We start from the raw sequence: 15,496 nt of genomic DNA on the forward strand, positions 1-15,496 counted from the left end.
GACGGGGTTTCACAGTGTTAGCCAGGATGGTCTCGATCTCCTGACCTCATGATCCGCCCGCCTTGGCCTCCCAAACTGCTAGGATTACAGGCGTGAGCCACTGCGCCCGGCTACTTTTTTGATTTCTTTTCTAGATCATTCACTGTTGGCATAGAGAAATGCTACTGATTTTTGTATATTTATTTTGTATCCTGCAATGTTACTGAATTTGTTTTTCAGTTATAATAGTTTTTTGGTGGAATCTTTAGGTTTTTCCAAGACTCTACAGTTTTAGAATCTCCTGGTAAGATGAAGAAGTACTCATTTACTTACTCCCTCAAATCACTGGATCTTAGCAGTCTTTAGTGATTTTGTATTTCTCTGTTTGAGGATGAATATTTTTCATTTGATTACTGGCCTTTTGTATTTTTACTACTTGTAAACTGCCTCAGTTTTTGCCTATTTTTTTTTTCCTATAGATTAAACAAAAAGATTTGTAGCTCTTTATGTATTCTGGATATTAACCTCTTCCCACTTCAAAAATACTATTTTTCTCCCACTGTGTGCCTCCCTTTTGCTTTGACATGCAGAAAGCTTTACTTTCTGTGTGATCAAATCTGTTAGTTCTTCCTTTTGAATTTATTATTATTATTATTATTATTAGATAGGGTCTCCTCTGTCACCCAGGCTGGAGTGCAGTGGCACAATCACAGCTCACTGCAGGCTTAACCTCTTGGCTCAGGTGATCCTCCTACCTCAGCCTCCCAGGTAGCTGGGACTACAGTCATACACCACCATGCCCAGCTAATTTTTTGTATTTTTAGTAGAGACAGGGTTTTGCCACGTTGCCCAGGCTGGTCTTAAACTCTTGGGCTAAAGTGATCTGCCTGCCTTGGCCTCCCGAAGTGCTAGATTTACAGGTGTGAGCCACCATGCCCGGCTAATTTTTGTATTTTTAGTAGAGATGGGGTTTCACCACGTTGGCCAGGCTGGTCTCAAATTCTTGACCTCGTGATCTGCTGGCCTTGGCCTCCCAAAGTGCTGGGATTACAGGCTTGAGCCACCGCGCCAGGCCTGTTCTTGAATTCTTGACCTCGTGATCTGCTGGCCTTGGCCTCCCAAAGTGCTGGGATTACAGGCGTGAGTCACTGCACCCAGCCTGCAAGAGCTTTTTAACGTGATGTGATCCCATTTGTACATTTTTGTGCTGGTTGCCTGTGCTTTTGGAGTATTTACTCAATAAATCTTTGTCAAGGTCGGGCGTGATGGCTCATACCTGTAATCCCCACACTTTGGGAGACTGAGGAGGGCAAATCACTTGAGGCCAGGAGTTCGGGACCAGCATGACACAGTGAAGCCCTGTCTCGACCAAAAAATGCAAAAATTAGCCAATGTGGCTGGACATTGTGGCTCACACCTGTAATCCCAGCACTTAGGGAGGCCGAGGTGGTCGAATCACTTGAGGCCAGGAGTTTGAGATCTGTTTGGCCAACATGGTGAAACCCTGTCTCTATTAAAAATACAAAAAAATTAGCCAGGCGTGGTGGCACATGCCTGTAATCCCAGCTACTTGAGGCTGAGGCAGAATTCCTTGAACCTGGGAGGCAGAGGTTGCAGTAAGCCGGGATCATGCCACTGCCCTCCAGCCTGGGTGACAGAGCAAGACTAGAAAGACTAAAAAAGAAAGAAAGAAAATATACATATATATTTGGCTTCAAGTGATCCTCCCACCTTGGCCTCCTAAAGTGTTGGGATTACTGGTGTGAGTCACTGCATCTGGCCTCAAGAAGCCTTTATGGAAATGAATTGAGCTGTGAGGTTGAATGAGTACAATGGATCATCCAGAAAGGACAATAGCACTAAAACAACAGTTCTGTTAGGCTTTCCTGCCCCTTCTACGCCTGCTGGCTCCTTCCTCCCTCCCTCCTCCCATCACCTTTACATATTTCCAACATGGCCGGGTGCAGTGGCTCACACCTGTGATCTCAGCACCTTGGGAGGCTTAGGCGGCCTGATCACCTGACGTCAGGAGTTCAAGACCAGCCTGGCCAACATGGTGAAACCCCGTCTCTACTAAAAACACAAAAATTAGTCAGCATGGTGGGGTGCACCTGTAATCCTAGCTACTTGGGAAGCTGAGGCAGGAGAATTGCTTGAACCCATGAGGCAGAGGTTGCAGAGCGCCGAGATCATGCCACTGCATTTCAGCCTGGGTGCAGAGTGAGAGCCTGTCTCAAAAAACAAAACAAAACAAAACAAATTTGTCCAGACTAATGTCTTGGAGAGTTTCCCCAATGTTTTCTTTTAGTAGTTTCAGGTCTTAGATTTAGATTTAAGTCTTTAATCCATTTTGATTTGATTTTTGTACATGGTGAAAGACAGGAGTCTAGTTTTATTCTTCTTCATATGGATATCCAGTTTTCCCAGCAGCATTTATTGAAGAGATTGTCCTTTCCCCAATGTATGTTCTTGGCACCTGTGTTAAAAATAAGTTCTCTGTAGATGTACAAATTTGTTTTTGAGTTCTCTATTCTGTTTCACTGGTCTATGTGTCTGTTTTTATGCTAGTATTATACTGTTTTGGTTACCATAGCTCTGCAGTATAATCTGAAGTAGTTCTGTTCTTTTTGCTCAGGATGGCTTTGGCTATTATGGGTCTTTTGTGGTTCCATATAAATTTCAGGATTATGTTTTTCTATTTCTGTGAAGAATATCACTGGTATTCTGATAGGGACTGCACTGAATCCGCAGACTGCTTTGGGTAATAAGGTCATTTTGAGAATAGTGATTTTTCCAATTCATAAACATGGAATATCTTTCCATTTTTTCATGTCCTCTTCAAATTCTTGCATCAATGTTTTATAGTTTTCATTGTAGAAATCTTTCACTTCTTTGGTTAAGTTTATTCTTAGGTATTTCATTTGTAGCCACTGTAAATGGGATTACTTTCTTGATTCCTTTTTTTTTTGTTAACTTTTTTTTTTTTTTTTTGAGACGGAGTCTCGCTCTGTCGCCCAGGCTGGAGTGCAGTGGCGCGATCTTGGCTCACTGCAAGCTCCGCCTCCCAGGTTCACGCCCTTCTCCTGCCTCAGTCTCTGGAGTAGCTGGGATTACAGGCGCCCGCCACCCCGCCCGGCTAATTTTTTGTATTTTTAGTAGAGACGGGGTTTCACAGTGTTAGCCAGGATGGTCTCGATCTCCTGACCTCATGATCCGCCCGCCTTGGCCTCCCAAACTGCTAGGATTACAGGCGTGAGCCACTGCGCCCGGCTACTTTTTTGATTTCTTTTCTAGATCATTCACTGTTGGCATAGAGAAATGCTACTGATTTTTGTATATTTATTTTGTATCCTGCAATGTTACTGAATTTGTTTTTCAGTTATAATAGTTTTTTGGTGGAATCTTTAGGTTTTTCCAAGACTCTACAGTTTTAGAATCTCCTGGTAAGATGAAGAAGTACTCATTTACTTACTCCCTCAAATCACTGGATCTTAGCAGTCTTTAGTGATTTTGTATTTCTCTGTTTGAGGATGAATATTTTTCATTTGATTACTGGCCTTTTGTATTTTTACTACTTGTAAACTGCCTCAGTTTTTGCCTATTTTTTTTTTCCTATAGATTAAACAAAAAGATTTGTAGCTCTTTATGTATTCTGGATATTAACCTCTTCCCACTTCAAAAATACTATTTTTCTCCCACTGTGTGCCTCCCTTTTGCTTTGACATGCAGAAAGCTTTACTTTCTGTGTGATCAAATCTGTTAGTTCTTCCTTTTGAATTTATTATTATTATTATTATTATTAGATAGGGTCTCCTCTGTCACCCAGGCTGGAGTGCAGTGGCACAATCACAGCTCACTGCAGGCTTAACCTCTTGGCTCAGGTGATCCTCCTACCTCAGCCTCCCAGGTAGCTGGGACTACAGTCATACACCACCATGCCCAGCTAATTTTTTGTATTTTTAGTAGAGACAGGGTTTTGCCACGTTGCCCAGGCTGGTCTTAAACTCTTGGGCTAAAGTGATCTGCCTGCCTTGGCCTCCCGAAGTGCTAGATTTACAGGCATGAGCCACTGCACCTGGCTTAGTTGTTTTTTTATGGTTTCCAGATTTTATGTCTTGCTTAGAAAAGCCCAAGAAAATAAAAGTATTTTCCTGTATTTTATCCTAATACTTTTATAGCTTTATTTTCAAGTTAGATTATTTAATCTAGGTGGAATTTACAACTCAATAATGAAAAGACAACTCAATTTAAAAAACATGCAGAGGACTGACTAGACATTTTTCCAAAGAAGACATAAAAATGGCCAATAAGCCTATGAAGAGATGCTCAACGTCATTTGTTAGTAATGAAAATCAAAACCGCCAGGTGCAGTGGCTCACGCCTGTAATCCTAGCACTTCGGAAGGCCAAGGCTGGTGGATCATGAGGTCAGGAGTTTGAGACCAGCCTAGCCAAGATGGTGAAACCCCGTCTCTACTAAAAATACAAAAACATTAGCTGTGCGTGGTGGTACGTGCCTGTAGTTCCAGCTACTTGGGAGGCTGAGGCAGAAGACTCGCATGAACCTGGGAAGCGGAGGTTGCAGAGAGCCAAGGTCGCACCACTGCCCTCTAGCCTGGGCAACAGAGTGAGACTCTGTCTCACAAAAAGAAAAAAAAAAAAAAGAAAATCAAGGAGATACCATTTCACATATTTTTTGAGTCCAATATATCTCCTTTGTTGACTTATTAGCTATAACTCCTTATTGTGTTCATTTTATTGGTTGCTTTGGGGTTTAACTTACAACAGTCCACCTTCAAGGTGTGTTATACCACTTTACACAGTTTAAGAACTTTACACTAGTATGCTTCTGTTTATCCCCTCCTTTCTGTTATCGGTGTCATGCATTTTGCTTTTACATAGTTATAAATCCTATAACACAGTTATTTTGTTTATATAACATGTAATAAGATAATAGAGACCCAGCCTTCAGGTAGGATTTATCCTAGGAATGCAGGGTTGGTTTAACATTTGAAAATCAATAGGCTGGAGCACGGTGGCTTACGCCTGTAATCCTAGCACTTTGGGAGGCTGAGGCCGGCAGATCACAAGGTCAGGAGTTCGCGACCAGCCTGGCCAATATGGTGAAACCCTGTCTCTACTAAAAACGTAAAAAACTAGCCAGGTGTGGTGGCACGTGCCTGTAATCCTAGTTACTTGGGAGGCTGAGGCAGGAGAATCGCTTGAACTCGGGAGGTGAAGTTTGAAGTGAGCCGAGATCACGCCACTGCACTCCAGCCTGGGTGACAGAGTGAGACTCCATTTCAAAAAAAAAAAGAGTATCAATACATGTGATTCAATATGTTAACAAACTAAAAAACCATACGATCACTTTGATACATTAAATGCAACTGACAAAATTCAACATCTATTCTTGACAAAATCTCTCAGCAAACTAAAATTAGAAGGGAAATTCCTCCTTATGTGCCCACTCTCAGCACTTCTATTCATAAAGAAGTAAATAGGGAAATATACAAAGAAGTAAACTGTCTTTACTCATAGATGATATGATTATTTATGTGGAAAATTCAATGGAATCTACAGAAAAGCAACTAGAACACAAGTAATTTTAGCAAGGTTGCAGGATACAAGATTAACATACAAAAATCAAGTATATTTCTTTTTTTTTTTTGACGGAGTCTTGCTCTGTCGCCTGAGCTGGAGTGCAGTGGCCGGATCTCAGCTCACTGCAATCTCCGCCTCCCGGGTTTATGCCATTCTCCTGCCTCAGCCTCCGGAGTAGCTGGGACTACAGGCGCCCGCCACCTCACCCGGCTAGATTTTTGTATTTTTAGTAGAGACGGGGTTTCACCGTGTTAGCCAGGATGGTCTCGATCTCCTGACCTCGTGATCCGCCCGTCTCAGCCTCCCAAAGTGCTGGGATTACAGGATTGAGCCACCGCGCCCGGCCAAAAATCAAGTATATTTCTATATACAGGTAGAGTATCCCTTATCTGAAATGCTTGGGACCAGAAATATTTCGGTTTCAGATTCAGGATTTTTTCAGATTTTGAAATATTTGCATATACTTCACAAGTTTAGCATCTCTAATCTGAAAAATCTGAAATCCAAAATCTTTTTTTTTTTTTTTTTGAGACAGGGTCTCACTCTGTCATCCAGGTTGGTGTGCAGTGGTATGGCTCACTGCAGCCTCGACCTTCCAGGCTCAAACAATCCTTCCACCTCAGCCTCCTGAGTAGTTGGGACTACAGGTTCGAGCCATCATATCTGACTAATTTTATTATTTTTCGTAGAGATGGGGTTTTGACATGTTGCTCAGGCTGGTCTTGAACTCCTGGGCTCCAATGATCCTCTTGCCTTGGCCTTCCAAAGTGCTGGGCCTACAGGCATGAGGAACTCCATCTGGCCCAATGAACATTTCTTTTCTTTTCTTTTTTTTGTTTATTTTGAGGCAAGGTATCATTCTGTTGCCCAGGCTGGAGTGCAGTGGTGAGATCTTGGCTCACTGCAGCCTCACCCTCCTGGGGTCAAGCGATCCCGCCACCTTAGCCTTCCAAGTAGCTGGGACCACAGGTGCGTGCCAGCATACCCAGCTAATTTTTTGGTATTATTTGTAGAGACAGGGTCTCGCCATGTTGCCCAGGCTGGTCTCTAACTCTTGGGCTCAAAAGATCTGCTTGCCTCAGCCTCCCAAAGTGCTGGGATTACAAGCATGAACTGTCATGCTTGGCTCCAATGAGCATTTCTTTTAAGTGTCATGTCAGTGCTTAAAAGTTTCAGACTTTGGAGCATTTTGATTTTCAGAAATTTGAAATTAGGATGCTTATAACCTGTACTAGCAACAATCAGAAGTTGAAATAGAAAAATACATTTACAATAGCATAAAAAATATAAACACTTTGGAATAAATCTGAGAAAAGATGTGGAAAATCTATACAATGAAAATATAAAATATTACTGAGAGAAATTAAAGATATAACTAAGTACTAAGGTATACCTTGTTAATGTGTTAAGAGAGTCAATTTTTTTAGTATGTCAAAATGTTCCCCAGTTGATCTAAGATCCAATACAATCGAGCAGGCTTTTTTTTTTTTCTTGTAGAAATTGAAAAGCTGGTTTATATGGAAAGGTAGAAGACCCACAATAGCTAACATCACTTTGAAAAAGAACAAAGTTGGAGGTTAACAGTACCTGATTTCAATAATAATTTTAAAGCTCCAGTAAATCAAAGTAGTAAGCTACTGGTATAAAGGTAGACAAATAGATCACTCATTAACAGAGGAGATCAGTATCAACAGACAGTCCAGAAATACATCAAAGGATATCTGATTTTTGACAAAAATGCAAAGGCAATGCTATGGAAAAAGGATAGCCTTTCTAACAAACAGTTCTGGAACAACTGGATAGTCATGTGCAAAAAAATGAACTTGGATCCATATGTTGTACCATATACAAAAATTAACTCAAAATGGATCATGAACCCTAATAAGACCTAAGACTATAAAGCTGCCAGGAGAAAACACAGGAGGAAATCTTTGTGACTTTAAGATAGGCAAAGATTTCTTAGACACGATGGCAAAAGCACATTCTTTAAACAAAAACAAAAACAAAAACAACTGATAAATTGGGCTATTCCAATTAAAAACTTTCGCTTTTCAAAAGACAAGCCATAGACTGAGGAAAAATATGTGCAAAGCACCTATCTGATAAAGAACTCATATCATATCTGATAAAGGCGGGCCTGGTGCAGTGGCTCACGCCTGTAATCCCAGCACCTTGGGAGGCCGAGGTGGGTGGATCACAAGGTCAGGGGACTGAGACCACCCTGGCTAACACGGTGAAACCCCATCTGTACTAAAAATACAAAAAATTAGTTGGGTGTGAATTGTAAATTGAATATGTAAAGAACTCCCTTGTCTCAACAGTAAGAAAATAATCCAATTAGAAAATAGGCAAAATACTTTTAATAGATACTTCACCAAAGAAGATATACAGATGGCAAACATGAAAAGTTCAACATTACTAGGCATTAGGGAAATGCAAGGACACTACCATATATCTATTAGAATGGCTAAAATCGGGCCAGATGCGGTGGCTCACACCTGTAATCCCAGCACTTTGGGAGGCTGAGGCAGGCAGATTATCTGAGCTCAGGAGTTCAACACCAGCCTGGGCAACAGGGTGAAACCCCATCTCTACTAAAATACAAAAAAAAATTAGGCAGGCGTGGTGATGTGTGCCTGTAATCCCAGCTACTTGGGAGGCTGAGGCAGGAGAATCACTTGAACCTGGGAGGCAGAGGTTGCAGTGAACCGAGCGATTGCACCATTGCACTATAGCTTGGGCAACAGAGTGAGACTCCATCTCAAAAAAAAAAAAAAAAAAAAAGACTGGCTAAAATTTTAAAAGACTGACCATACTAAGTGTTGACAAGGATGTGGAGGAACTTGAACACTATGGGTAGAAATGTAAAATGGTACAATAACTTTGGAAAAGTTTGGTAGTTTCTTAAAAAATTAAGCATACATAATGGGTACACAGTTTCAGTTTCGCAAGATGAAAAGAATTCTGTGGATAGACGGTGGTGATGGTCACACAACGTGACTACAAAATGCCACTGAACTGTATGCTTAAAATTATCAAGATGGGCTGGGCACGGTGGCTCACGCCTGTAATCCCAGCACTTTGGGAGGCCGAGGCAGGTGGATCACAAGGTCAGGAGATTGAGACCACCCCGGCTAACATGGTGAAACCCCGTCTCTACTAAAAATGCAAAAAATTAGCTGGGCGTGGTGGTGGGCACCTGTAGTCCCAGCTACTCGGGAGGCTGAGGCAGAAGAAAGGCGTGAAACCGGGAGGCGGAGCTTGCAGTGAGCTGAGATCGCGCCGCTGCACTCCAGCCTGGGTGATACAGCGAGACTCTGTCTTAATAAATAAATAAATAAATAAAAATAAAAAAACCCTCAAGACAGTAAATTTTATGTTTTGTTTTATTGGAGTTATAAAAAGTTAAACACTTAACTTGTGACTCAGCCATTCTATTCCTATGCATTTATTCCAAGAAAAAGGGAAATATGTCCATACAAAGACCTGTACACAAATATTCATGGCAACTTATTTGCAACAGTCAAAAATGAGAAGCAATCCAAACGTTCATCAACAGGTGAATGGATAAACAAATTGTGATATATTTATACAATGGAATACTACTGAATGATAAAAAGAAATGAACCTTTGATACAGGTATGAACATGATGAATCGCTACACTGAATGAAAGAAGTCAGACAAAAAGAGTTATATACTTCACGATTCCCTTTGGATAAAACTCTAAAAAATGTAAACTAATACACCTTAACAGTGACAGAACGCAGGCAAGTGGTTCTTGAGGAAGAGAAGTGGGACGGGTAAGAGAGGGATTACCAAGGGACAGGAAGAAACTTTTGGGGGTAATAGATATACTCACTGTTTGTCGTGATGGTTTCACAGGTGCAAACATACATCACAACTTGTTGAATTCTATACTTTAAATATGTGCAATTTACTGTAAGTCAATTACCCCCAATAAAACTGTTACAAAATAAATACAGGTTATTTAAATTTTGATACCTTCAGGGAAATAAGTTCAGTTACTAAAGATCTCCATGTCTTTCTTAATTTTATTTTACTATGATTCTTGTTTTATTTTTTCTGAGATGGAGTCTTGCTCTGTCAGCTAGTCTGGAGTGCGGTGGCGTGATCTCAAATCACTGCAACCTCTGCTTCCTGGGTTCGTGCAATTCTCCTGCCTCAGCCTCCTGAGTAGCTGGGACTACAGGCATGCACCACCACGCCCTGCTATTTTTTGCATTTTTAATAGAGTTGGTGTTTCACTATGTTGGCCAGACTGGTCTTGAACTCCTGACCTCAGGTGATCCGCCCACCTCGGCCTCCCAAGGTGCTGGGATTATAGGCGTGAGCCACTGTGCCTGGCCTACTTTACTATAATTCTTAATTTTACTTTACTATATTTACTTTACTGTATTGTATTTTATTTGCTGTAGCCTTTTATTTAAAGGAAAAAGAACAGAAACGTCTCTTTTGCTAGTTAAAAAAATTTATGGGCTATGATTCTTTGTAATTTTTCGGAAAGACCACCAAATAATAATAAACATGAGGTTGGGTAGGTTTCCAAGTATATATAACCCAGACAATTGTGAATTCATTCTGTTCTTGGCATGATGTTTTCTCTTTTTATTAAGAACTCAGATTTTCCTAAAGAAATTCCAAAAACAAATGGTGAATTGGGGCTATTCTAAAAGTTGCTATCTCTTCCACAAAGGGTAGTATAAGCAATACAATGACAGAGCAATTTTGTCTTCATATTTAGTTTTATCTTACCCATCAGTTTGTTGACATTTTGTTTCTGTAGGTGGCCAATGAAGTGCCATTTGATCTCCGGACACAAAGACAGAATCTGAGGAGAAAAAGGTAACCATGTGTAACTCAGATTTTACAGAGGCCTTGCTGGCTCAAACGCCTCGTGCACTCCCTGTCACCTTTCACATTCACTCTCTGTTCCTTAAATGTAATAAACTATCACAATCTTCACCTGGCCTCCTAATGAGGTAAAAAGGATAGAGAAAAATCTAAGGCTTCTGTTTTGTCTTCCTTCCTTGTTCCCATCAATTCCCACCATCTTTCAGATATCGCCCATCAGGGATGAACTGATTTAAGCTTTCAAATCTTGAAAAGATCCAGGATTACAGCAAGCTCCTGAAACCACCATTTCCAAACAGCCACCAAGGAGAAAACGATAGTCTGAACAAAGAGAAAAATCTAGCTGAGAATTACTTGGGGCTCAAGGTGAAAGTTGACATTTCTATCCCTGGCCCAATCTAAAGTCAGCCATCCTAAAATTGCCATACAACTCAAACACCAAGATGGGTCTAATTTTCAACTAAAGAGCCAAGATTCAGATATAAATTAAAGAATTCAGCTATCTACTTACTTTAGGATTTGATGCTTTTTCTAGCAGTTCCTGAACCTAAAAGGTCAAAACAGAACAAGTCAGAAGCCTGGCAATCACGATGCTTCCAAAGGGCTTCAGGAAAGGGCTCTTACGTAGTTCTCGCCAAAAGTGCGCTGCCCGTGTCCATAGGCCTCGATCACCATGTCTGCAGGTTTGGTTTTACTGACTGCCACTAGCCGGGGCTGAATGGCTGGAAGATCCTGCCAAGAGGGAAAGAGCCATATGAGTGAATGTTTGGGAACAGTATCCCAATGAATCCCATAGGACAGATCCTGTAGGATAGACGGGCATTGATCTCAACTTGGCATTAGGTAAGATCTATTTTTGCAACACTGTAGGCAGATCAATATCAAATAGTGGTGATCAAATGTTTTTCAGGGGCATGGCATCTCAATCTAATGTTAGCGATGTCAATATATACCAGAAGAAATTTATCTCTCAGGAGAGCTGGGCAAGTTAAAGCAGTATTTCCTATAAGCGTGGTCTTTGATAAACTGCATCGGCATCACCTGGGTGAGAATTTTCTTTTTTTTTTTCTTTTGAGACAGAGTTTCGCTCTTGCTCCCCAGGCTGGAGGAAAATGGTGCCATCTCAGCTCACCGCAACCTCTGCCTCCAGGGTTCAAGCGATTATCCTGCCTCAGCGTCCTGAGTAGCTGCGATTACAGGCATGCAACACCACGCTTGACTAATTTTGTATTTTTAGTAAAGACAGGGTTGCTCCATGTTGGTCAGGCTAGTCTGGAACTCCCAACCTCAGGTGATCTGCCCGCCTCGGCCTCCTGAAGTGCTGGGATTACAGGGGTGAGCCACTGCGCCCAGCGGAGAATTTCCTTTTTAACAATCTCTCCAGATGACTCTAAGACATACTAATGTTGGAGGCTTAAGAATCACTTCATTAATAGAAGGCTGCACTCTGAGTAAAAGAGAGGTCACTTCTCGCTTCTGAAACCCAAACATTAGCAGTTCTGGCGACTCATTCTGGTCCTGGTGTATCATTACACAATAATAACACTGCCCCATTTACTCTAAAAGTGGCCCACTTAGGTAACTAAGTAATTGATTGTTCAATCTGTGAATTAAGAACCAGTGGCACAGCGAGGTGAGCCACACACCTGTAATCTCTGTACTTTGGGAGGCTGAAGTGGGTGGATCACCTGAAGTTAGGAGTTCGAGACCAGTCTGGCCAAAATGGTGAAACCCCATCTCTATTAAAATACAAAAACTTAGCTAGGTGTGGTGGCAGGCATCTGTAATCCGAGCTATCTGGGAAGCTGAGGCAGGAGAATCCCTTGAACCCGGGAGGCAGAGGTTGCAGTGAACTGAGGTTGCGCCACTGCACTCCAGCCTGGGTGACAGTGAGATTCTGTCTCAAAATAAAACAAAAAACAAAACAACAACAACCAAAAAAAAAAAAAAAAGAAAAGAAAAGAACTAGTGGCAGAACTAACACTGTGACATAAAAAATGGATTCAGGATTAGATCTATGTGACATCCTCTCACTACCACTACACAAAGAGTAGGGGTTCTATGCGTTCTGCTGCCACCCAATCCACATAGAAGCAGTAAGAGAAGAGATTCATTTATCCTTGCATGATTCAGTCTTCTTGTATCCATCACCCCCTGAAGTTTTCACAGAATCACAGTGTTCTCAAGGACGTGAAGGAGTCAGATCAATTAGAAAAATGTCTCCTTTTCCTTCCTTCCACAGGGATGCGTAATCAGCCTCTTCTGAGTCCAAGTCGTGACTACTGGGATTATGCTGATGATTGACGTTTTCCAGAGAGTTACCCGAACAGGCAGCCCATCTGCCCAAGAGTTCCCCTGAGAGAACCTCCAGGGTGATGTTTATTAGGGGAAGCCCTAGATTTTTCTTGGAGAATCACCGAGAATCACAGAATATTAACATCTGAAGAGAGCTCAGAGCTTTCAGAGCTGAGGGCCGGAGTAGTTACCTGACTTGTTCAAGGTAACGTCTAAGGAACAGTGAAGGAAAGACTATAATACAGGTCTTGTCTTCAGCCAGCGTAAATGCTCGATCAGAGAAACCCGTGAACTGTCTGTTAAAGGTCAGTCTCATTCCACCACCGTTCAGCTTAAACTTGCACTGAGGTGGGCAGATTTTGATTCTTGGTCTAATCAAAGTCCAAGAGGAGGTAAAATATATACATACAAAAGACGAAATCTCCCCTTAACCAGCTTGGGATTGGACTGCGCCCTCCTGCCCCCAACACAAGTGCCGCTCTGGTGCCAGCGAAGTCCGGCCAGTCCACCCTCACCTCGGCCTCCGGGCGGCACTGGCATTTCTTGGGCACTTAGCAGGTGAGATGCTGCCACACACGCGATCTCGGAGGTGTCTGGCCTCCGCGGGGTGCTCTTGTACCCCCGTCTTCCCTAACCGTCCGTGGGCACAGGCCTGGCCCCCCTCGCATTCGCCAAGGCTGTCGACCCCGAAACGACGCGGTGCCCAAGTGGCCACGATACCTGGACACTAAGTCATTTTCCCGAGGTAGCGGTACCCCCTGCTCCAACGAAGCCAATCTCCAGAAAACCTAAGAGACTCTGGGTAAGGAGGCTGGAGAAAACGTTCGCTAGCCTTTCCCTGGCCCTAGGCGGCCGACCGGACCCGCCTCTCTGGGAGACCCCTCTGCGTCACCGTGACGACCCATTCCCCCGCAGGTGACCCTCTTCTCAAGGCGGCCGCCCACCGTCCCCACGCAGCCTCCTTCCTCACCCGCGGCCGCCGCGCCACCGCCTGCTGCACGCGCTCGTTCACCGCCCGCAATGCGCATCCGACTCCCAGTTCAGCCGACATGCTGCCAGCTCGCCACATCCCCCGGGAACCGACGCCGAGCCCCAGGACCCCGGCAGCCCTTGGCACACACCATGTTCCGGTTCCGCCCAGCTCGCGCCGTGTAAACCAATCATTGCTCACCATCTAATCGTCTCACCCAATCAACACCCATGTAGCGTGGCGGCCCGCCCCCAGGCGGCGGCCATCTTGAGGAGGTGACCCGCGAACCTGGAAATGGGAGCCTGGGGGCCGAGGTTTTGGGTTCCTGGTTCCAAGGACCGCTAGCCGTGTGCTCTCCTTTTCCTGCGCCTCAGTCGCTGCCGTCCCCCCACTTCCAAGGGACTTTTGTGAGGCAAAAACGCATCCTATACTCGGGGGGTCCTGTTCCCTTTCAAAACGCCTTGCCAGGCTTGCCCGTTCCGGGCTTTCTGGGCGCGGGGACCAGGATTAGAAGCTACTGGGGCGGGAGCCAGGGCTTTTCTCTGTCAGATGGTGCTTGCGAGGAACCCCTAAGCGACACGAAAGGAAACTCTTCTTTCTTCTTTTCCCTAAAGACACGGCGTGATTCAAACATATCGTTATTTTTGTCATCCTTCAGACCAGTGCTGTCCAAGAGAAATATAACGCGATCCACCTGTGTAATTTGGAGGTTTCTCATAGACACATAAGTTTAGAAATGTTAATGATATACTTTATTTAACCCAATATATCCAAAGTAAGATTTCAACATGCAATCAATAGATAAACTAAATGCAGTATTTTGATTCTTTTGAAAATCGTACGTGTTTCTGAAACCCGGTGTAGTGTTGACTTGCATGTGCCTTAATTCGGACCATCCCTATTTCAAGAGGTTAGCGGCCACCTGCGGCCAGTGCTGCCTCATCAGGGGACACAGGCAGCATGATTATTACTATTATTATTATTATTATTATTATTATTAAGACAGTCTCGCTCTGTCACCTAGGCTGGAGTGCAGTGGCCCGATCTGGGCTTACTGCAACCTCCACCTCCTGGGTTCAAACGATTCTCCTGCTTCAGCCTCCCGGGTAGCTGGGACTAAAGGTGGGGGCCACCGCGCCCAGCCCACCGGCAGCTTTAGATGCTCTAGCAGGAGCTCAGCACATTCAGTTGGATTCTTTTTTTGAGATGAAGTCTCACTATGTTACCCAGACTAGTCTGGGACTCCTGGGCCCAAGCAATCCTCCCACCTCCGCCTCCAGAGTAGCTGGGACTACGGACGCGGGCCACAACGCCCTGAGTTTCATTCTTGAGTCCCCTTCTGTGGACAATATGGTTATAAACTTGATGAGGAGTCAGACCATAAAAAGATTAACACAGAATGCTACATAGTCAGGTGGTGAAATAGTAGGTGCTATGGGCAAGGAGAATGAGATCAATTTGGTTAAGGAAAGCACACTTACCTGCAATTTCTGTTGAAAGATTCTCAAACATTAATTCAACTTAATGAAGTGGGATGCTGTTGTATTAGAGAAATGGCTAATGTTTTTTCTTCAGGTGGTCTTGTCTTGAGGTGATGGGGTTTATTAGAGCTTTCCGGAAAGAAGGGGCAATATTTTCTTTTTTTTTTTTAACCCATCAATTCATCATTTATATCAGGTATAACTCCCATTGCAATCCCTCGCCCCTCCCCCCTCCCCATGATAGGCCCCAGTGTGTGATGTTCCCCTTCCCGAGTCCGAGTGATCTCATTGTTCA

At 43.4% G+C, this 15,496-nt stretch overlaps 1 protein-coding gene across 3 annotated transcripts in view; it reads right to left on the bottom strand.

The window, feature by feature from the left end:
• Positions 1–14,525, bottom strand: part of PROSC (proline synthetase co-transcribed homolog (bacterial)) — a 28,888-nt gene extending 14,363 nt beyond the window's left edge. For all 3 annotated transcript variants that reach the window (XM_011960714.1, XM_011960715.1, XM_011960716.1), the window contains exons 1-4: positions 13,721–14,525; positions 11,080–11,187; positions 10,967–11,002; positions 10,357–10,432 (exon numbers count right to left, since the gene is read on the bottom strand). In XM_011960714.1, the coding sequence (XP_011816104.1) occupies positions 10,357–10,432; positions 10,967–11,002; positions 11,080–11,187; positions 13,721–13,924 (424 nt within the window). In that variant the 5' untranslated portion in view covers positions 13,925–14,525. The remainder of the gene's footprint in view (positions 1–10,356; positions 10,433–10,966; positions 11,003–11,079; positions 11,188–13,720) is intronic.
• Between the last annotated feature and the right edge of the window lie 971 nt (positions 14,526–15,496).

Source organism: Colobus angolensis, unplaced genomic scaffold, assembly GCF_000951035.1.
Source record: "Colobus angolensis palliatus isolate OR3802 unplaced genomic scaffold, Cang.pa_1.0 Scaffold52, whole genome shotgun sequence".
In the NCBI taxonomy this organism is placed as follows: domain Eukaryota; kingdom Metazoa; phylum Chordata; class Mammalia; order Primates; family Cercopithecidae; genus Colobus; species Colobus angolensis.